The 23,866-nt window shown below is 40.0% G+C and overlaps 1 protein-coding gene across 1 annotated transcript in view; it reads left to right on the top strand.

The window, feature by feature from the left end:
- Window positions 1-327: 327 nt before the first annotated feature.
- The window catches only part of atp2b1a (ATPase plasma membrane Ca2+ transporting 1a), a 38,720-nt gene continuing 15,181 nt past the window's right edge, over window positions 328-23,866 (top strand). The window contains 7 exon segments of the mRNA XM_056368311.1: window positions 328-455; window positions 10,285-10,780; window positions 18,965-19,162; window positions 19,506-19,763; window positions 19,970-20,095; window positions 21,947-22,108; window positions 22,890-22,928. Coding sequence (XP_056224286.1) covers window positions 10,588-10,780; window positions 18,965-19,162; window positions 19,506-19,763; window positions 19,970-20,095; window positions 21,947-22,108; window positions 22,890-22,928 — 976 coding nt within the window. The 5' untranslated portion in view covers window positions 328-455; window positions 10,285-10,587.

Raw genomic sequence — 23,866 nt, 5'->3', positions numbered from 1 at the left:
ACTTAGATTTTAATGCTTACAGTTTCAGAGAATTGATATTGTTATGAGAAACATACATTTAATTGTATTAATAGAAAAAGCAGGTGATCTTGGTCTGCACGTGTCCTATAATGAAGCGGTCCTTTATGAATCACCCATGTGTTCATCAGTATTATTTAGATAAGTTAGCCATTGGGTGCATTAGTTGTGACAACATCATGTCAGTTGACCGTTATTACAACAGTGTTAGATAGCTGTACGCATGTGTCATGTTTTCCGGCAAGTGGACGTGGGTGTCCATGGGCTCTAAAGGGATGGGAACCATCTTGACAGTTCAGGCAGGAGACTTTGGTTGTGGTTGTGACAGCGCAGTGGGCGGGATTTTACCTCAGAGCAGGGGAGAGAGTCCAGTCTTTGGTGAGACTGAGGGGGAGTGAAAGAGAGAAAGGGAGCTGGGGTACTCTTCAGAGAACGGAGTAAGTATTTTTTGTTATATTTTCCTGTGCTAACGCGACAAAATGCAGCAAGATAAGGACTGCTTCCAAGTGTTGTGGACGTTGCATAAAACACCCTGATCGGTTAAGTCTTAATTTTTGTATGCAGTGATCAACGAGGGCCAGCCACTGGTGGGTAGCTGCCTTGGGTAGTTAGCTTTATGCCAAGCTAACATCGTTAGCTAACGTGAAATCTTGAATAGATACTGACACTGGGCGTCTCGTTTTCCAACTCAGGTAGCCATTCAGCCAGGATGCTGCCAGATTGCCTTTGCTTGTGTTTAGTTTATTTAGACCTCTGTGTTGCCATGGGCTAAGTTTTTTGACTTGTCAGTCTCTTGGAAGTAGATTTTGTATATTTCCTTTCTTTACAATCAGCATATGCTAACGCCTGGGAGCTAGTTGGCTAACATTGCACGTTAGCCTGGATCGATGTTTTTTAACGTTGGACTCCACACGTTACAGTCTCTCGTGGGTAGCAGATTGACGGTGAGACGTGGAAGCGGTTAGAGACTGCCTGTGAAATAACGCTAGACACATTAATGTGAACCTCTATATCGGTACGAGAAAGTTACCTGAATTTCATTCTATCATACAAACCTCAGAGTTACATTCGGGTGCATTTTACGATTTGTCATTTAACCCATTTAACATTATATGGGCACCCCTTTTATAGGCAAAGACATAAAGGCAGTAAGCTAACGTTAGTGTGGTAATATCAACCGGCGGTGCGATACTCTCCGACTATTGGACTCCACGCACTGCGGTTCCTCACACGGACAACTCGGGGAGCTCGGAGAGGCACATTAAAGTAATTTTGTGGGCTGTCTGTCATTACAGAGTAGACACAGTAAATATGTAATTTAATGCGAGTATCAGTAACGTCGTTTGTCGTACAACGTGTCCCTACGCTGTCAAAGTTAGACACCCAGTTGGGGAATATCATTTGTGTTGGGTCGGTGTTGTGTCGAAGTCTACCCTTGTGTTATCTTTTACTCTATCATGACCCCAGACTTTAATTGTAACATCTACTTGTCAATGTCTAACCTCAACCACGGAGGGCACCTCTCTATTGAAAACACTATTTTGCACCATGTCTGTCTAACATCAAGCTACATATCAAGCCTAAATGTCATACTAGGAACCTTACACTTTCATCGGTGCAATCCAAATCGCTATTTTTAAAAAATAATGTTCATTTCCTGAATAGTAAGGCAAATTAAATTCAGTTACGCGAAACATTGAACCGCATGTCGCTTTAAATTACCAATACCAGTCACTGAATGACGGTAATGTCTCGTAATATCTCGTATTTCCTAAACTTTCCAGCTCCTGCGAGTTGATTACATGTATCAGCGTTACACTTTTGACCTTGATAGGCAATGTAATATTGTTTCGCACTCGCTAACATTACCAGCAAGTTTCCAGGTTGATGTGGAGTGCAGCCTCTGAGCACCTTTTGGTGTCTAGTTGAAGGGATCACTCCTTATCCACTGAAACAGCACCCGGCTTGCTGCAGCGCCAGCAGTGTCTTCCTGTGTTTGTATAGAATAGCTCGTGATCCTTCAGTGGATTGAGAGTAGTACTGTAGTTTTATTAAAAATATATTTGAGCACAGAATTTAGCTTCAGCTTAAAATAGATAGACTGTGATTCAATGATACAAGGTGTACCAGTCATTATAGTATGGTATTGTTATCTGTAGATATATTACTTAATATAAATATGGCTAAGCAATTCCATAGACAAGCATTATAGTCAGTATACTGTGTTGTGAATATGGGGCTAGATGTAGAGACAGTTTATAGAATTTAGTTTTCAGTAGAAATGTCTGAACTTTTCAGATTTTACAACATTGGAAAAAATTTCTAGGTTAAGCAACGAGTGATATTTCATTATTGTTGTCTAGCTCAGCATATAGAGATCTAGAGTTTGTTTAATGATTCACTTAAACCATCAGTAACACAATCTGTTGCTGTGTCTGAGCCCTTTGAACTCGGACTGTTGCTGTCACTCAAGAATGACAAAAATATCCTTTCTTATTCCCTGCTGTACCATGCTTTTTTCATAATGGCTGGCTATCACCCTGACTAAAGGATATGAGTCAGTAGTTGTTACACTTGTTTTGTAAATAGTTTTGGAAAATGGGTATATGTCAGAGGCAAGAGCAGTTGACCTCCTTGGCTGTGTGGTTCTGCTGGATAGTGTTTTACCTACTTACATTTTGTAGACCAACAACCTTTCAAGACTATACCTCTAGGTTTGCTCTTTTGTACAGTGCATATTAGGTTCAGTAGGCATGCTGGTGATGCTCTGATTTCCACTAATCTAACATCATAGCTTGCTGTTAAAATAAGTGCTGTTTGTGGTCACGGAGCAATAGTCACTGTGAAGCAATGCAGTATACCGAGTACACTTTCTTCAGGGCAGTATCGCCTGTCAAGTCTGTCCATACTCCATACTTTATCATAGAGTAGCAACCCCCCCCCCCATAACCCCTCTGCTTGATATGTCCACTCATTTCATTGTCATATTCTGCATGTGAGTCAGTTACAACCATATCTTAAAAAATAATTGATTTTGTTAATAGCAACAATTTCAGATGCTTGTCCTGAGTTGAGTCTGGATTTCTCAGTCCAATTTTTGAAAGAGTGTAATGCCAAGTATGATTTTAGAGAACAAGCCACTATAGTTCATTAATCTAAGGTGACTTTGAGCTTCATGTAAACTGGCATTGAAAGCTAAATATGGTCTGATTTTGTACCATTTAGTACAATGTATTTATGGTACTATTTACTTATGATGGAGTTTTGCTTATCTTTGTTTTTCTGTGTGGATTATAAGGACAAGGTTATTCCAAGCAGAGGTTTTAGGTTACATGGAGTTTGACTCATTCATTACTACTCATTCATTTAAATGTGGCCTAACAAAGCAAGCAGTAGGATCGAACTACACTGGTTTGACTTAAATTTAATTTTTAAAACACAGGGTTAATTTTATAGATGCAGGGACACCCAGGGGATCATAATTTGACAAATTGGCAAAACAAATTTGATAAACTGCACACTAAAGGCACACACTGCTAAATATCATGAATTAGTCATCAAGACAGCTAGAATGTCTAACTATGCTACAAGGTGGTCGACCAGACATTTATGTTAGTTGTGGCATTTCTGAAAAGAAGATTAAGCTTGTGTATTTCCATAGAATTTAAATGTACTATTTTTTTTAACTTTATAGCATCATTACTGAGTATATAAAATATAACCATGCTGCTAGACGGTTTTTAGTGTTAAGAGTTGCTGGTTGAGGTGGACAGTATCACTTGTGGCATGAGGGACACAGTTGCTGGTGTAGTGTTCTTTACACATCTGAACTATCACTGTGGCAGGTTTCTGAAAAATTTAAAAACCTTGGATCAGGCTAATGGAGACAATGGAAAAATCACATTTCACTCTCTCTGGCTTTTAAAATGTAGCTCTCCAATTTCTCCTCTTCAGAACAATTTTTTTTTTTTTTTATACTAATTCACCTGCAGATTTTGTGTCCCTGTCTAGTGACCCTGCCATTACACCAAGCTTAGTCACACTGAATGAAGTTTCACTAACTGTAAAAACACGGGTCGTTGGTTTGAACCCCTCTTGAGTAAAGGTATTGTTAATCAGTCTTAAGACATTTGTCTGAAATTTACTATGACATGGCTGTTCGAATAAAAGTCTGACTTACACAGGGCGGATGTGAAAGTGCTCTCTAGCAACATAGTATCAGCTTAAAGACTTCACACACTTCCACCCACTTCCCTGTTATTAGTCTATAGAAGCATTTTGTACATATATGTTTGTGACTAATTGCATTCTGTACCACAGGCCATGGTAAAAATTAGTTTAAAGCTCAACACTAACATGTTCTGAAATTGAAATGGTAAGGACAGCAAGGTCAGATTGTGGCAGCAAATGGTAGGGCCGGCAGGACCTCAGGCCACTGAGCTGCTATGTAGAATCACATGTAACAAAGACCACAGAGAGCTTCTCATCTTCAAAATGGCTCGATGAAAGATGCTTCATTTTGGAATCTTGTCCATCCTATGGACATGACAGACTTCATAATGGCTACATAAAACCATCCCTCCTGGTTTTCTCACCTCTGAATTAAAAATATGATAATATTTCACAGTCACTACTTACACATTTAGTTACATTATTGAGGCACAAAAGGGTGGAGAAGAGAGGGATTTTGGTGGTAGAAGGTGATTCTGATGAAAAGAGAAATCCTTTTCACGGTTTGAAGATGACTATAAAGAATTAATTCTACCTTAACAACGGTATAGATTTTCAGGTCTCAGCAATGCTTGGAAATTCTTGTTGAGCAAATGAGAAGTAAATGATTACACCATATGACCTCTTACCATCTGCACTGATAAATTCACACTGATGACAAGTTGGAATGAATGGAAGAAACCTTGTAATACTACAAACTGTGTGACATGTTACATGGTGCATTGATGAGGTTTTGACAAATCGTAGTTAATGATAAATGCTTGACCGTGGCTTACCTTTAAACCTCTCCTTTTTACTTCAGCTATATTTTATTGATTATAAGTGACAATTTGAATGCTTCAAAAGAACACCTTTAATGGGAACAGTTCAGTCACCTTCACTTCAGCATACAGGGATTGAATGATCTCTTTACTTAAGCTTGTTTCATTTTTGTGGATGGGTCCTTTTAATGGGCGAGCCTAATTATAAGCACTCTGCCCTAATCTGCTGGTCATTCTTGTGTCTAAATTTCTTCATATTCAAATGTTAGGGCATTTTTCTTGATCAAAAATCAAAATTGGTGTCTGCCTTCATTTATGATGTAAGCAGCAAAATTTCTGCCCCACTTCCAGGCTAGTATGCACTACACCTGCATGGATTGTGGCTTAATCTTCACTGTTTTCATTGGTAGAATCAATGGATACTACTTGATGACAAAGAATGAACACCTGATTTCTTTACACACAAGTTTAACAACAAAAGTACATTGAATTATTTAGTAGCATAAACAGCTGCAGCATTACACGAAAGGAAACATACAGGCATTAATTTTAATGTACCAAACAACTTATTTATGAATAAATTACTTTAATAAAATAGATACATCTATCTAAATATGAATTAAGCAATTGTCCTGAAAGCATGCTTAAAAGAATAAAACAGACATACAGAGCCACTACAAGTCATGTAAACATCTCATTCAGAAGTAATTGCCACACCTTAAATCCATGTCAAAATGATTATGTATTCTTTTCTTTTCACCATCACATGTCCCTCCATACATGAAGTAAAAAGAGCTGAAGAGGAAAAGTGTGTTGACGGTGACACCTCTGACTGCGCCTTTTGTGCATATTGCCATTCTGACAGCATTTGAGGTTCAAGTCTGTGGGGTAAAGAAGCTCTCTCAGCTCCGAGCTCTGCAGCACAAGGAGGGCTGGGTGTCTCTGCTTTGTACCCTCCACATTTACATGGCCTGACCCAGTTCAGCAGTGGCTAGCAGTGGGGGGAGGGGCAGTCTGGGGGAAGCTAAAAATACCACCCCTCGCATTAGGCAGCTCCATTGCAGAGGGATCCCTAGAATTGCTATCCTTGACTTGCATCGAGTTGTTGGCACGTAGAGGTGTGCAAACTGCCAGAGGGTTTCCTTAGCGTGGAAACAAAGACATGAGTATAATTCTGAGATGGCCACCACTGTTGTCCTCTCTACTTGTTTCTACTCACCACAGCCCTCCTGGGTGGGGGGGATAAGTGTGCATCTAATGTGTGATAGCTGCCTGAAATAGCTTGGGTGGAGGAGAGACTTAAGACTTAGTCTCTGGTCCTTGGGTGAAACCAGCACATATTTATGCTGAGCTATGGTTTTGCTGCGGTTGTCTGTAAAGGGTTAACATTCGCCTCTGTCATTCAACCATACCATGCCAGCTGTTGGCTTGGAGATCCAATCACAATGATTTTCCACTGTTGTGACATGTGACCTGCTCCGCAACCCGAAACTGTCGCAGCACAGCAAATGTTGGCACTTCCTTCAGCTTGGCGTTGTTGCTGCTTGTGGTGTTAGGGAGTGTGAATGTGGGAGAGAGCTCATAGAGGAAGACATGAGGACAGGGAAATGGAGAAGGCGGAGAATTACATTCATTACCATAGGCTGCGGTACATGTGCTCTGTACCCATGTGGTACCCAAGGCAAGTGAAATATCTGTTTAAGATAAGTCCTTAAGGGTCCGTTTACACAGTTGAAAAACTATTCTTTTTGCGAGGTGCAATATGACATTCACTTTCACTTTTAGGCATATGAAACTCCAAAACTTTGACTATCCTGGTGTCTACAATCAATAAGCCAAATGTTTTTTTTACCTTTTTTTCACTTTTATTTGAAATAGTTAATCTTAAAGTAAGAAAGTAGTGACACAAAATAATAGCAAGTAATGCTTTTAAATATGAAATAGAAATGAAGACATTCAAATAATGATTATTACTATGTTTTTCTATAAAGTACACCTTTATCATACATCTCAAAAACTGGGATATACAATGTCCAGAACTGACTAAAAGAAATTAATTAACATCTCATCTGATTGAAAAACTAAAGGATCTGATTTTTTTTTTTTAATAATGTTAGTCATATGAATTGTAAACTTTGGTATCAGCAACATTGATAATAATTTTTCAACTCAAAATATTGCTTAGACCTATACGTCAGAAAATATAGTATTGATAGCTCTACATTCAAAGAGATAGCATACTACTTTGTCACTGGGTGTTAGCAAGAGGATGCCTGACTGATAAAAGTTGGTTTGTGATTCAACTACAGATAAACGTCTCATTTCTCACACAGCTAATATGTGACACACTGCGAGAGATGTAGAACTTGTGTAGCAGTCCATGGGTTTTGTAGAGCGTACAACCTTAAGCATTTCTGAGTAGTTAGCGCGGTGGTGTTCCCTGATATTTCTGCATGAGAATATGCCTTTTTACTTTTTCATGGAAATGAAAAAAGTGGTGTGAATTGTATGATTATGATGTGATTATAATTAATATCATGTGATGATGTTAGGCAAAACAACATCAGACTTGTTGTCATTAAAACTCAGAAATGATTGCATTTTGTAATGGGCATGTCAACATCCAGTGAAGATCCTAAATCTGTGGTCAGTACAAGAGGTGGAAAGAGGTGTATTTCCTCCTCAAAATAGAGATTTCTCCGATCTCTCCCACCTCGGTAATACACCCGGCCCTGCAATTATGCTGTGTAATAAATAATAAATTCTGTCCTGTTTTCCATGGCAGATGGCTCCAAATAGAATCTCAACATGTGACAGAATAGTTTCCAAGAATCTCAATGGAATAAGCTGCAAGCTTTCATTTGTGCAGTGAGCAATAATAAAGGCTACATTTTCTGTCCGTCTGCATCTGCGTCCCAGTTTAAAGGTCTGACATATTTTTGAGTTTAGATGTTAGTTTGGATTTACATGTTTACATGTTTTGATGTTTGTAATATAGTCTGAAACCCAGAAAATGAGTAAAACCTCCCGAGCTGAGGGATAGCTGCAGCATTTTTCCAGGCAAGGAAAAACATCCACGTCTGTCTTCACTGGTGCTTTTCTGTATGTATCAGATGGCTATGTCCAGGTTCCCCTCAATGCAAATTATAGTCTGGCATGGCTTTCTACCTGAAAGTACAGTATAGTGTTTCACAAATTTTTTCAGACTAGTAATCAAGCCCATCTTGTTGAATCTTTCAAATAAATCCAATCCGACATGAATGAATCAACCTCATTGTGTTTGGCTGATTAAAGCTGAATGGACAGCAACCTCTCATTAGAATGGACTCCCCCATGTAGAGAGCCATGGAGCTCCCTGATGCCACAGATAGTCTTAATTAGATTAAACAGAAGGCTTTTCCTAAGGTAATCAGTCAGTTGGTGCCTGTTCACTACGTTACCCCACAAGTTTCACTGCAGGGAAGCTTGTAGCTAGTTTTCTGACTCTGTCACAGAAAAGAAATCAGACCTACTGTATGCATAAACATGGATTTCTAGATTTTAATTTAACACTTTACTTAACATGTGGTCATACTAGGAAGCTGCTGTTCCCATCACGCAGATTGGCCTCATAGCGTGTAAAACAGCTGAAATTGTCCAATTTTTATAACTTATATAATCAGAAATGGAAATATAACAATATATTAACATTACAAAATCAAGATGGGGAGTAATAATAAAAAAATCATGATAAAACCCAAAACAGTTGAGGCATTTAATTCTCTACAGAAGCTGAGCTTATTTTTATGTTGCACTAATCAGTAACTTTAATTACATTCAGGGCACGTGTGTGTAATTTTCCTTGCCTACCTCACTATTAATTACAGCACCAAATACCTGTGTAGTGAGTCCACTGATTGATTGATTCTAAGTGGATCACGGAATAGTTACATGGTGATGTTACTGAATTTTATGACTTCCTCTGTGCAGGGTTCTGCAACAATTGCAGATGCAAATATTTTTTGAAACACACATTTTAAATGAGAGTGTGCTGGCTTTTTTGCTGCAGGTAGATTTTTATCTTGTAATTTACTGGGCTTGCTAATATTTAAGATCCATGAGTAGGATACCAGCTACAGGCCAGAAAACAGATTTTTGCTAGTGCTTAAGCTTGTATCTTATGTGCATGAAGTAGTTTTAACACACACCCTTCAGCCAGTCAGAAGGCAGCAAATGAAATTAAACCAAACTCAGTGAGTCAATCCAAATCCAGCATATGCAAGAAACTGAATTTGGAGATGCTGCTGGAAGCCCTTTACTGTGAAATGGCTACAAGAACCATTGAGTTTGTATTAACAGTATATGAATGTTGCAGAGGGGAAACGACTATCTTTAAATTCTCTGCGCAGGAAAAACCCTGGGAGCAGCTTGTAGCTGAGTGATTATTGAATACTAATGCTCCATTCTACTCACATACTCCGGCTGAGAAGCAGAGTGCACATTACCAGACGAGTTTTGTCCAGATGACAAAATTATTATTATTTTAATACAACTCAAATACAGCTAATCAAAATCTCAGTAGCTTCAGACAGTTTTGCTAATATTTTTTCTACTTGTCTCAGCAGCCAAATGGAAGTGGAAGGGCCTCCATGTTTCCTCTTATGCAGCAGTAAAATGTTTCATCAGAGGTGTCTGTGCTAGTGTATCTGTATCACAGAGATGGAAAGAAACAGTGACATCAACATATTGTTGATGAGTCCACACCGGAACGTGCACCTGGCATCATAGTTAACATGCACAGTAATAGGCTAAAACTGCACAAATGATGGTATTGCATTAAATGAAAAAATATGTGTCTGTATATACCAAAATGAACAAGAGATGTTTTTGTGATTTCAGCAGAAAGTCTGCTTCCTTGTATTTGAAACAACAGAGGACCAGCTTCATTGCTGACTTGCCTGTTTGTCAGTACAGCTGTGTTCTCACAAAGGCATGAAGGCAAGTTTCATGTCTCATTTTGATATTGCTGTTGTCCTCAAGGGGTTAATTGTGAAAATAAATTACGAAATAAAACTAATAATAAATCACCCGGTTCTAGCATGAACAACCAGCATTTTGTGTCACAGCAAGTGAAACAAACCTAATATTTTTGTTTTCCTGCACAATTTCCCCAAATATCAGTCATTCGTTGTCAGTGTGATGTCAATATATGTATGGGAAACCCTGTTGTAGATTAAACAACACTTGGTTGTGTCACTAAATACAATTTTTGTGTATGTTTGCTCTTCTCTTTCAGATCTACATGCATGGTGATCTCCGGCTCTGTGGGTGATCCTCAGTCACCATGAAAGACTAGGAACTCAGCTCTCCAAGGGAAATGGCTTGTTTTGTAATATCCCTGCTGCCCTGCTACCTGGTGTATGACTCCAGCTGCCTGTGAAGAGCCTATCAACTGTTTATGGGAACTACTACTGTGTATGCACTCTTGAGGATTTAAGCTTTTCCAACTCTTTTTTTTTTTTTTCCTTTTTTTTTTTTTACCCCTGCTGTCAAGCCATAGCAACAACGCTTTGCAATAGAGTGGGGAGGCGGTGAGACAATGGCGAACAACTCATACAGCGGGGTGAAGAACTCCATGGTGGAGGCCAACCATGATGGAGAGTTTGGCTGCACGCTCAAAGAACTGCGCTCCCTTATGGAACTGAGGGGTGCTGAGGCAATAAACAAAATTGGAGAATCTTACGGGGATATTCAAGGATTCTGCCAGCGATTAAAAACTTCACCTATAGAGGGTAGAGTAACGTTTCCACTACACTCAACATGATGACTGTTGTTTAACTGGATCAAATACAGGATGTTTTCACAACAGTGCTAGTAGCGAGTGTTTGTTGGAATGCTAATGTGGTGCACACATAGTTTAGGAGGCGTGTCATTGGCCATGTTATCCACATTGTGGATACCTTGACATCACTTCCTTGGAAAACTCATATGCCAGACAGGTGGCCAGGCTGGCTGGCTCTGACCTGGGCCAGTCCTGCTCTATTTCAAGGCCTGTGGATATGTCCCTCACACCCTCTCTCTCTCTCCCTTTTCACCTCTGTGTCTCTGTGTGTGCGTGTCTGTGTGTCTCTGTGTGTAGGCTTCAGACAGACCAGCTGTCTGCCTGGGCACTGCACCAGGCTGCAGGCAGGTCAATGTCCCACATGTGGCGGACAAAACGGGAGGCTGTAAGGCTGGGTAGTAATGACTTGAACATGTTAGGAGAGCTATTAAAAAATGAATTCACTCCTTCCCTGTGTTTCTCTTTTGCCACCAAATCATTCACTGTAAAGATAGGAGCACACTAAACGCTTTGGAAACATTTCCAGTTAGGCTACAGTAGAACCTCACACAGCAGTGGTGGTTGACAGCACCACTCTTTTTTTTTTTCTTCTTTTTTTTTTTTTAACTACTTTTTCTCTCTCTGTCTCAGTTTGTCTCTCTATAGACAGTCTGCCTAATCGCCAGTATGACCTTGACTGAACTCTTATGGGAGGGGATTTTCAGTTTGATCCCAGATTAAAACGGCACCGCATATTCACTGTAGCAGCAACAATCCTCTGTATGCAGTGTCTCAAAGCAAGTCAAAAATTTCCAAACCAAAAGGAATGCTATGAATACCATGCTATGCTACAGCACCAAGCATCTCTCATTCAAGAATCACTACTGCACCATTTACTTCTTAACCTTTCATTTATTGACAGGGTGGTCAGTGCACAAGGTACACCATGCAGTCTCCTCTGCTGCTTTCATTGTCAGTTCTACAGGCCAATAGGCTTTTGTCTGAACTGTGAAGAAAGTGCTGAATTGGAATTTGTCAGTTGGAGAGAGAGTGAGTTGTCTAAACATGCATGTGGCTGTGTCAAGTTGGTGAACACAGAGGCCTGTCATATTTGTAGCATGAGTGACATTGGTCGTTTCATAAGTGTTCTTGTCCTCCCCCACTCATTCTACCTAGTCCACACTGCAAAAGGGGTGAGTAGGTAACAGAATACTGGTAGCATGTTTGGAACATCAAACGACTTTAAAACTTAAGTATTGATTTTCAACTTCTGCTATAGCTGTTTCATCTGTATCGGTATTCAACAGCCATCAGCCATCTCTGTTCACCATCTGCAGATTATCAAAGATAACTTAAAGACAGAGACAAGACTGAGAACAATCAGTTAATAATTTTACACTGCAATGCATAGACAGCTTTGACCCAGGTTGTAGAAAGTTTTGATTTTACTTATGTGCAAATGCACTGCTCTGATAAGCTTGACTAGGTCCACATTTGTTTCTCCTCGCAGCAGGTGCTGTCCCACTTGGTACGCCGCCACTAAGTTTTGATACTTACAATCAGCTCATTCGTCACTGGCTTGGGAAATTAAGCCATCATTTAAGATTACAGCAGCTCGACAATTGAAAAGGGATTTCTAATTAGTTGGTTGGTCATTTCTCGAACTTCTTAAGACAATCCTTTGCTAATCCTCCATGTTTCTGAGTTTTTTTTTTTTTTTTTTTTTCTTTTTCACCCAAAGAAGTTTGAGTGAACTTTCTTGTTGCAGCTGTGCATGAATGTACCACTCGAACTAGATTTCAAAATCTAAGACTTAGAGGCATGGCCTGTTTGGATTAGGCTAAATTTAATATAGCATGGCACTACCACTGCTATTTTCCATGCTACAACGTAAGTCTGACTATCTCTAAGGTTTCCCAATTAATTTTGATTCATTTGATTGGGCTGTGATTCAAATTGATTTAGGTAATTAACATGCCAATGCTGAGTGTGAAAAGAGTTAATTATGCTCACTGTACAATGTGCCTTCTAAACTGTGACAATGAACTCTGCCAAAAGCTTATTCAAATATTACATTTGTCTGTTTGACAAATGTAAACCATTAACCCAGTCACAGTGCTGCAGTCTAGAGAAATAAAAGGTGAAGCCTGAAGGGCATTAATCACAGATAGAAAAGATCAAAAATAAAGGTTGAAAATTTTTAACCAACCTCTTATTTTTACACGTGTCCTTCTAGTTGTGCTAGTTTGCTGTACTTGTCAAACAAACAGTGTTTCCAGAGTAATGAGGATACCCTTGCATGTTGGAAAGAGAGCTCACCAATACCTGAAGCTCTTATTTGTATGAGCTCATTTCCTCTGTGCGTGCAGAATGTTTATTCTGTTGCCAAACATGATAAAATAAGCACCAGTTAAGTCTCAGTTTTACCTCTCTCCGTCTCCGTTTATCTCCTGTTTTTTTTATCTAGCTGCATAGTCGGTTACATATCTTAGTATCTAATCTTAGTAGCATTGCAAAGGGACCTCCAACATGTCTTTGCACATAAAAATCTGTTTACTCATCATGGGAAACACTATTCAGATTGTGTGAGAATAGTCTTATAATGTTTGTGTTCTTGTGGGAGTGTTGTCAAGCCTGAGGAAATAACACCAGTGGTGTCACCAGGGTTACCTTGGTTTAGGCATGGCAATGACAAATTTGAACTTGAAGCTTGCGTTGCATGTGTGGGGCATGGCATTTTGGAAGTCTGGCAGAGAAGGTCCATTGAAAAGCGCGTTACCGAAAGTGTAGGATGCAGGTTGTTGGAATTTTAATGATGGAGCAAGCCCCCCTACTTAGCGAGGACATTAGGTAGTAAAGGCTGGCGGACTTGTCAATGGTGTGTCCCAAGTCAAGAGAAACAATGCTGCTGAATGGAGTCTACTTAACTGTCATAGTCTTGCTTGAAGAGTCAGGATGTCTGATCCTCTGCTGCATCAGTTGTTTTTTAATGCGTCTCATGATTCCCCCTGTGGTGTGTAAGAGCAGCATTAAATCACTGGAGTACTGTTATAACAAAATTCCCATCCTTTTACCACGTTTTCTCAGCATTGAATATCACAGCTCAGGGTCATAGCATTGTAGTCCAGAGTGTATGCAGATGTCTGGATTTAGGATTGGAATTGCTTTTCTCTTGGACGCTCAAACCAGTCGATGCTTAAAAGCAGTATGTGGTTTGATCAAGTGGAGCGTCCATACACGCCCGGAGGAGAATCAGAAACATACAAGAGCTGAGTTTTTGCATGTTTGTAATACTGGAAAAAATGAAACCACACTGAATCATCAATACTTTTAGCTAGTTCTACTCTCACAGCAACATTTCTTTACTCCCTATTGGATCCTCTGGTTCCTCTGTATAATGACATTTATTAAATGTGCAAGGCCACTTTGCGTCAATATTATTGATGGTGTTCCCCTATCTCTCCTTTTCACAGTTATGCCCTGTTCATTGCTGTTTTAGTGGAGTCAAATATTTGGGTTCCAGCCTATTGATCTGATCGACTGTGGGCTGAGAGGCCTCCACAATTGGATGGCAATTCAAAAACTGACAGGAAGGCTCAGACTGTTAAATGATAGCTTACTCTTTGTGACTCAAGGGGGTTAGCACAGCTTGAATTCATGTCTGAATTCTGAATGATGTGCTTAAGATTGGCTTTTGCCAGTGAGGGGATGTAGCATATGGCCAGAACCTGCTTTTGTTAGTGGAGCTGTTCAATGGGAAATGGGGAGGTATGCTGTGAGCACAGTTGGTTTCTTGTGTTTCCTTTTACTTATTAAAGATGGGCACAGGTGTCTGTGAAGCAGATAACAGTTAAAACCTGATTTTAAATTATTTGTACCACTTTGAATAACTGATGATTGATCAGACTCTAGCACAAACCTTTCACACATTTAGTATCTGTGACACTGTCCCCTTATGTTATTCATAGTCTAGCATGATTCTGAAGTATGGCTTGCCAGGTGGGAACTGATCTCCCTCAGTGGTCTTCCCAGAATTCCTGAGATGGGTGGTGATATTAGATTCACAAAAGTGTATTACCAAAACACATTCTCTGTATTCTGTGATGAAACTGCATGAAAACATCCATTTACCACCGCTTTTTGTGAAGTGAAATGGTCATGCTATAATAATGAGGAAGCAGCACTGTGCTGTTCCATTCGTTAAGCAAAGCCCTGCTCATTAGCACAGAATCTGCTTATGTGCAACAACGCCCAAAATGCCCTGATCGCTTGGAAATGAGAAGGAAGCATGGGGATGTAATTGCTAAAAAGACCTCAAATGGAAGTTCAAAAAACAACCACAGTGATTATTTTTGCATGTCATAGTCACCAAATCATTTTTAAAGCTATAGGAAAAGTGAAAGGCTTGCCTACTTTATGTGGCCAGACACTCTTTTACCATTTGAGTCATTTGATAATGCGCTTTTATTTTGTTGTTGTTCCACCTGACAAACAGATGATTTTCCACAAATACTCTTGTTATCCAGTGGGTACTGGTTGTGTAAACCCTAAAGATCAGGTATTTCCATGATAAAATAATAATATAACTTGAGCAGGGGTGATGGGAATCCCATAATCCATTCATCCCTGTTAGATTCTGAGTGTAATATCATATTAACATACCCAGAATATGGGTTTAACATTTCAATCATATTAACACATTTATCTCATTTTCTTTTTTTTCCTGCTTGTGCATATGTTGCAAAGGACACTGAGGACGTTCATCCAAAAATACTGTCAATACACAAACGAACAAGTAAACTTAACAATTTCTTAGATTCAATTAACTTGTTTAACAAATTAATCTACATAAAAATGTTCTTATTTGCACTGAAAAGCACAATGGTAAATCTGTTTGTATATAAGCTTCACATATAATATTCTGACACACTGTCATTCAGACAGATTATATGTAGGAGAAAGGAAAGAAGAGCAGGCATCCACACAGTGTTGTCATTGTTGCAGTGGCTCTTGTCTCTGTCCAGTTCTAGAGTCCAGAGGTCTCATGACACAAAGACCCTCGGTGTCTAATGAAGCTTACCTTTACAACGGTGTGTGGGATCCCTCTCTTTGTTGCATTCTGTTTAAACTCTGTGGGCTGCACATATTCTCTATTGAAGTAAGACAGCTTTTAAATAGCTTGTCCACTAAGGTGTTAGTCTCATTGTCCTGGACAGTGTGTTGGCACTTCTGTCTACAACAGTAACGTGAAGGCAGTAAAAAAAATAGCGTGACCCTATTTCATTTGATTGTGACAGACTCGGAGTGAAGGCTTACCTTGACCCCTCTCAAGTGGCTAAAATGACAATACTCAGAGGGGTCAGCTGGGGACAAGCATCCAAATTAAATGGTTAATGATTAGCTGCTTGACTTGAGACACACTCTGGGTGCTAAAATGATGTGAGGGGCCAAGGCCAACCTATTTTCTGTTTGTGTATCCAAGGGAGGGACGGCATGTTGATCATCCTCTGTCACTTGTGTTCACTGCTCTAATGCAAAGGGAAAATGTGGTGTAAAATTGAACGGGGTATTAGCTGTCAGCATGTTTTCATTAGAGGCGTAGAGAATCAAAGCAGACGGTGAGAGACAGCCAGGGAGCAGCAACAGGCAGCTATGCAGAATAAACCCCATAGCCTTTTTAATGTGCTGTGCTAGTGACTCATTGTTCTTCTCACCTCCCTTTTTAGAAAAGTATGTGTTAGTGTTAGGTTGTAATGTCAATTAACCATGTAACTAGGGATAAAGGATTATTCTCTTATTTAATGAAGTAGACCAAAACGTGTTTAAAGTGAGAAATGGGTAGTAATGTGAGAGAAACAGAAGCAGAGAGGTCATGTTTTAATCTAGCTAGATCTATACCCACGAATGTACGCAGCATGCACCAGCCTCTCTTCTCACTTTAGGAATATATTGAAGCAAATCAGGAGTAAAATGAAGTCCCATTGTCACTGATGTAATTTTATTATGGCCATGTTGTATAATGTTAAATGTCAGCAGGGACAGATCAGTTTAGATTGACTGCAAATGTATTACTCATTTTATTTAATTGAAGGATAACTGATTAACCAGTTAGCCAGTTGACACAAAATCAACAGCATCTTTGGTAATCATTTCAGATGTTCTTTGGGATCTCCTGGACATGTGTCCTGTGTTCTGACATTTTGTATGATTTTATAAGATATTTAATAGTGAAATCAATCAGCAGTTGCAGCCCTAGAACTGCTGTATGTTCAAATTATGTTGCTTACTACAATGATGTGTTTATTGTTTAGATATTTTGGAGTGGAAAAATTGTGGATAGATAGATAGAAATGGAGGAATATGCAGTAATTTGGGGGGAAAAAAGGGAAGAACTGTCAGAGACGTGTGAGAATTGTGAAGATGATCTTCAGGAGATTTCCCCTTCACAGTAAAGAAAGGCCACCTCAAGAATCAGTTTCAGATTCAGTTACATATGTGACCACTTAAACAGTCATGTAACCACACACCTAAAAATCCCTGACAACAACTGTTGATTGCGGATGGGGATTTCAGTTGGTATCAGGTATTAACCTGACAGTTCCTATAGTTAGTAATTAAGTTTTAAAGTTATATCAGAGTTTGTAAACAGAAGAAGCAATTGCAGCCCAGAGAGCTTCATAAAACGTCTTCAACAGTTTTTTGGTTCTCAAATGCAACGCAGATGTTATGTCTGGTTGCCTTCTTTCAATATTGTGTATTTCGGTTTGTACAGGTACTATTTAATGAATTGTTATTTCAGTGCTCTAAGATTGGACAGCATTGTAAAGGAAGAAAGCCTAATCAGCACACAGAGGCAGTGTGTAGATATTTATTTCACGAGAAGGCGGGAACACTAGGTTTTGTTTGATAAATGGACAGAGTGATGATTTAATTCCAAATAATTTCAAATAATCAAAATTCAGCTGCAGTCTCCACCATTTTGGCAGCATTTATTGTCACATGACATGGAGAATTGTCTCATTCCCAGCTGAACAATGTACCTTACTCCCTGTGCTGTTGTCACTGTACAGACTCATTATCCAAATGTGGTGTCGTGATTTGTGTTGTACCTGTCTTTCTGTCTTTCTTTCTGTCTGTCCATAAACTGACCCTGCTGATCCTTTTCCCTATTAAGACGCTGCTATTCCCAGCGCAGCTTCCCTTCCGCCGTCAGTAGCTCCACTCTTTAATAGTCTCAGTCCTTTGCACCCTCACCCCCGACCCCCACCCACCCCCCCATCTGCCTGTCAGTAGCAGTTTCACACAGTCACTCTTCCCTGGCCCCCAATTCTGCTCCACCTCCTCTCTGCCACACACACACACACACACACACACACACACACACACACACACACACACACACACACACACACACACACACACACACACACACACACACACACACACACACACACACACACACCACACACACACACACACACACACACACACACACACACACACACACACAGCTCCCTCCAGTCTGTACAGCCACCCACACACAGTCAGTCGGCATGAATAGAGCTGAAAAACTGTCAGGCATCATCAAATGTGCGAAGGCCCTTTTGAATATATGACTGTGCCTTGTATGTGGAGCCATTTGAATGGGTGGCTGCAGAATGCTCTCCCTGCACATGGATGAATGGGTGTCAGGCCAGCCAGACATGTAATGTGTCAGAGAGATGACTCTATAACAAGACAGCAGTATGCGCAGACACCTGTAAGTCTGAAGCTGATTCAAGCTCTAGTCTTTGGGTTATTGTATTTAAAAAGGCAGTTTATGGGATCAGCTCTGACCTCTGTTCTCACATTCTGTGGCATGCCTGAAAGAGGTGAAAAAGTTTGACATGCCCACAGAATGTGTGTCATTGTTGTCCAGCGTTGTCGCCTCCACAGTGTCCTGTCAGAAATGCTGAGTCCTTTTGGGGGGAGGGGGTCATGTTTTTGGAGGCCCAGTGACCGCTCACTGATTTTAACTTTTTGAGACTAGCCTTCTTCCTTTCTTTTTGTGATGTGAACATATGTTATTTGTCATCTAACATTCAATTTCACGATAGATTTAAATTTAAAAATCTTACAAATTAAATGCTTTTCTCCTCTGTGTTTCCCTCCCCAGGTCTAAATGGACAGCCTGCAGACATCGAGAAGCGGAAAACAGTGTTTGGGCAAAATTTTATACCACCCAAAAAGCCCAAAACTTTCTTACAGTTAGTGTGGGAGGCGCTACAGGATGTCACACTGATTATCCTAGAAGTGGCAGCCATAGTTTCACTAGGCCTTTCTTTTTATAAACCTCCAGATGCCAAAAGAGACAGTAAGCACTTCATAACAATCCTTCTCCTGAAACTTTGTGTTGATTCATGTTACTGTTAATGGATATTAGTCTATTTATGTTTGGGTGTTATTTTAATAGTTTGTTTTAACATCAAATATGTTATCCAGGACCAGTCAGTTGTTTTTTTCTGTCTCAGTTATTTAGTCAGATCATTTCATGCAAAAATCAAATGCAATGCCCCCTTCCCTTACTCTTATTTATTTGTCTAAGCTTATGCATTTCAATGTGCCTGAAAGATGGGATGACGTGATAAGCTGGGGAGACCTGTGAGATCGCTGTTTGGGAACCTTTTGTGTTAAGATTTGTCCCTGTCCCTCTGCAGACTGCGGAAGGGCTGCTGGAGGCGTGGATGATGAAAACGAGGCAGAAGCGGGTTGGATCGAGGGAGCCGCAATTCTTCTGTCAGTCATCTGCGTGGTGCTGGTGACGGCATTCAATGACTGGAGTAAAGAGAAGCAGTTTAGGGGCCTCCAGAGCCGCATTGAGCAGGAGCAGAAATTCACTGTCGTCCGTGGAGGACAAGTTATCCAAATTCCTGTGGCTGAGATCGTGGTCGGCGACATTGCACAAATAAAATATGGTAAGAGGAGAGTTAACGCTGTGTTATTGAGGTCATTTTATTAAATGTAAATGTTTCTTTGATGGATAAAATAGAAATCTGTCAATTAGGAACGCTTACGATGAATATCACGTTATCTAAGATTCATTCACAAATACAAGCACAGTCCTAATTTTTGTACGCAGTTCCTCCAAATTAAAGGCATGTTTTGTCCGTGTGTGTTTCAGGTGACCTTTTGCCTGCTGATGGAGTCCTCATCCAAGGAAACGACCTGAAGATCGATGAGAGCTCGCTCACAGGGGAGTCGGACCATGTCAAGAAAACACAAGAAAAAGATCCGATGCTGTTATCAGGTAACATCAAGCCTCAGTTTTAGTTTGATTTCCCTCCTTGCTGAAGGTTGTAAGTTTTGAAGGAAGATTTTTATTGAGAACATGATTTAAAGAGTGATTTTGTCAGACATGTTCACCTGCTATTTAAGAAATTATCTCAAAAGCTTGTCAACATCTGCAATCTGACTGAGCTGATTTGATTAGAATAATACACTGCTCATCATCTTCAAAGTCTAGTTCAGTCTTTATTGGATTTAAATGACAGGTAACCCTCGAGCAATTTAATCATATCAAAATACAGTACATTTTTCAATTTTTGGTCACATGCACAGGGAGGTAAATACAGAGACTGACCTTAATCTTATTTTCAAAAAAATTAATTCTAGTTATTAAAACAAAACCGTCGATGTAATGCCCTTATGTTTTTTGTATTTAATCTGCTGTGCAGCTTTGTAGAAACATCCAACATACACCTGAGGGATAAATTCATCAGTTAGGCCATTTGAAAGTACTAGCACTGGTTTGATGCCCGAACTGTAAAACAGGGACTTTCCCAGTTTAGTGTTAGGACAAATGAACAGTGTGCTCCACTGTAGAGCAACTTCTTATGTTTCATTTATGAGCCTCAAAACCGTGTTTAATATTTGATTTACACCCATCATCCTCATACAATATGAAAACAAAGATTTTACTTGAATCAGCTAAGAACAGTTGAGACCACTATTCACTGTAGTACACAGCTCCTGCTCTGCTTTTAAAGATAAGTCTCTTTGTGGATTCAATGCTGTGATGTACATTTGCATGTCTTTAGTGACAAACTGGATTACAATTGAAAGTGAACCGGTGTCCCTATTCTGCTGCTCAGTGTAATCAATTATCAGCCATACAACACTCCCCAGATGTGAGGCTGTAATAGTTTTAAGTTTTGCTGTGGAGACATTCCATGTGCACAAAGCCTTTTCAGCTCTGTGGTTCTGCTGTCAGATAGCTTTGTCCTCACTGCTCTGCTCAGTTCCCAAGAAGTGAGTAGGGATTCAGAAGAAACACTTTTTGCTTAGTTCATCTGGCTCTCTATTGGCACGCCTCCAAGAGAGAAGAGTGTGCTGTGTGTGTGTGTGTGTGTGCAGTGTGTGTGTGTGTGTGTGTGCGTGCGTACATACATGTTGCTCCACCACTGCTTTTAGATTCCCCTTAGCACAGGCCGTATCCCTTATACCATCACTCTCACGAATGAAAGGAAAGCATCCTCTAATTAACAAAGGCAAGAGAGAATGCTCTCTACACCTTTCCGTTCAGCCTCTCGATGTTTGCTCTTTTTACTCTGACTGTAGCTTGTCTTCTCTTCTGTTACTTGCTTTTTCTGTATAAATCGACAAGATTTTCCTGTGTCCTGAGAAGGATAGTGAGCCAGAGATATTAAACTCTGGAGAAACCCTCTGGGATTTCCATTAATTCACCCAGACTGACAATTGGCTTTTGATTAAAGGCTGTTGATTAAAGGTTTGGAGGGTATTTGCATCTTCCTCTTTTTACTTGCATGTGCGCCATTCCTTTTGTATTTATTGCCTGCATTTGAAAATCTGCATTTATTTTTCCTTCTTGTGTGTAGCTTAACATGTCACTTGAAAGCACGGCTAAACCACCTTCTCAGTAAGCAAAGGAATCTAGCTCAATATTTAGTCTGAACCAAAATTAAACAGTCAAAGCAACAAATAAGTTAGAAACGTCATGGTCAAAGTTGAAGCTGAAACAGGGTATAAGTAATCTTGGAAGCAAAGTGAAACAGCGCGTATCATTTAGTCAGATTTTGTACGTAGCCTTTCCCTCCCTCCCTTATTGACTCACATTTTTATTTTCCTTGTCTGTCTAAAGGCACCCATGTAATGGAAGGCTCAGGGAAAATGGTGGTCACTGCTGTCGGTGTCAACTCTCAAACTGGAATTATCTTCACTTTACTCGGGGGCGGTGAGGATGATGACGACGAAGAAGAGGAAAAGAAAAAGGAGAAGGAGGAGAAGAAGAAACAAAGAAAAAGTTGGTGTCCTCACTAATTTTTTTACCTTCCTATTTCCATGAGTATTGATCAGTCCATGCATCAGGTACATATGTTTACACATATGCATCTGACAGGCAGTTTACTTTAGCTTCCATCGAGCCCTTGACGTATTGAAAGCAGAAAGAGCTGAGCCTGTGCAGAAAAATGTAGTTGCAGTGGCAGAGTTGAATGCACACTAAGAACACAGGTTGGACTACTTACACAAGCAAGGGGTTCCTCTTACGGAGCTCACAGCAGATTCAAGCTCCAGTGCTGAGCTGTAGGAGGCTCTGCAGTTAATTATGGATAGGACAGCAGCTAGCATTATTACATTACTGATAATCTGCTGTATATTTTCTTGATTAATCCTTTAGTTTTAAAAATATTAGAAGACAGTTTATGTAATTTCCCACAATCCAAGTTTTTTTGTCTTTTCAATGTCTTGTTTTGTCTGGCCAACAGTACAAAACTCAAAGATCTTAAAGAAGATAAAGAAAAAAAGTCACAGTTGAGAAACTGGAACCAGCAAATATTTGGTATTTTACTAAATGTGATTGCTCTGTCATTAAAATAGTTGCTGAATAATGATCTGTCAGTTTTCTCTCAACAAATTTTTTAATTGACTAATTTTTGCAGATCTTTTTCAATCAAAGAGAATTAACATAATTATATACATGACATGACTGATATTGTACAATAGTGCTTAATGGCACAGTAACTGTGTATTTCCCACCAATTATTTAGTTTGCAGTACTCACTCCCCGGTGTATTTTTCCACAGACAAAAAGCAGGATGGATCTGTGGAAAATCGTAAGAAAGGTAACCACACACACACAAACTAACACACACAGCCATATATAACTGCCTTACAGCTCAGCGCCTACCTTTATGTATTAGCCTCACTCTCCATTTAACAGCACTGGCTGTAGGTTAAGACCTCAATCTGTTAATAATTGGCTACAGTGGTTTTATGCAAGTAATGAGGAGTTGCATATTTTAGCATGAGCCTATGTCGGCATATACTTGGTACGGGATGTTCTTGCCTATCCATTGTACTGTCTGACCCTCCCTTCTGTCTCTCTCTCTCCTCTTTTCTCGTCCTTCCCTGGCACATTGCGCTTTGAGCAGCAGGTGCTACTGAATCCAGTTATAGCGATTAGTGATGAGGAGATTAAAGCCATGCAACAATTCTGGGGCCAGAACATCTGCTTTCCCACCCATCTCTCTCTCCGACTCTCCCTCAGGCCCCCACAATTTGATTTCTATTGACGGCCCAATCTGAACTATTCAGAGTCAAACCGTAAGACTTGCACTGGTGCAATTTCAGACTGACAACAATGATAATGAGGCTGTTTGGGGGTAACTCAGACAGCTAGCCAGGCTTGTAGTCCTCCTGGGACACCATGATCAGTAGTGCTTGGGTCTGTGGCCACAACCCTGGCGCTAGTCCCTGGTGCACAGATTCCCTCTGCCTGCCAGGAATCAACAGTAATCCTTTAGACTGAGATTACACAGGCCATGTAAGTGCAGAACAAGCCACAGTCCACAGCAGCTGCAGAAGCTCAGTGATAATGCCCCTCCTCTCCCTGCTGCATACGTCCACACACAGTGCCATGCCACAGTCTATACCATAGTAAATAGACCTTTTAGCATCGACAAATTAGACACAAAAAGCAAGACTGCAGAAATTACAAAAGACATCCACATAATGAATGTTAATGATATTAGCAGAAGTGAACTGAGAGATGGGAAAGATG

Source organism: Seriola aureovittata, chromosome 22 (assembly GCF_021018895.1).
Source record: "Seriola aureovittata isolate HTS-2021-v1 ecotype China chromosome 22, ASM2101889v1, whole genome shotgun sequence".
Lineage (NCBI taxonomy): Eukaryota > Metazoa > Chordata > Actinopteri > Carangiformes > Carangidae > Seriola > Seriola aureovittata.
This window is presented reverse-complemented; position numbering and strand designations above follow the sequence as displayed.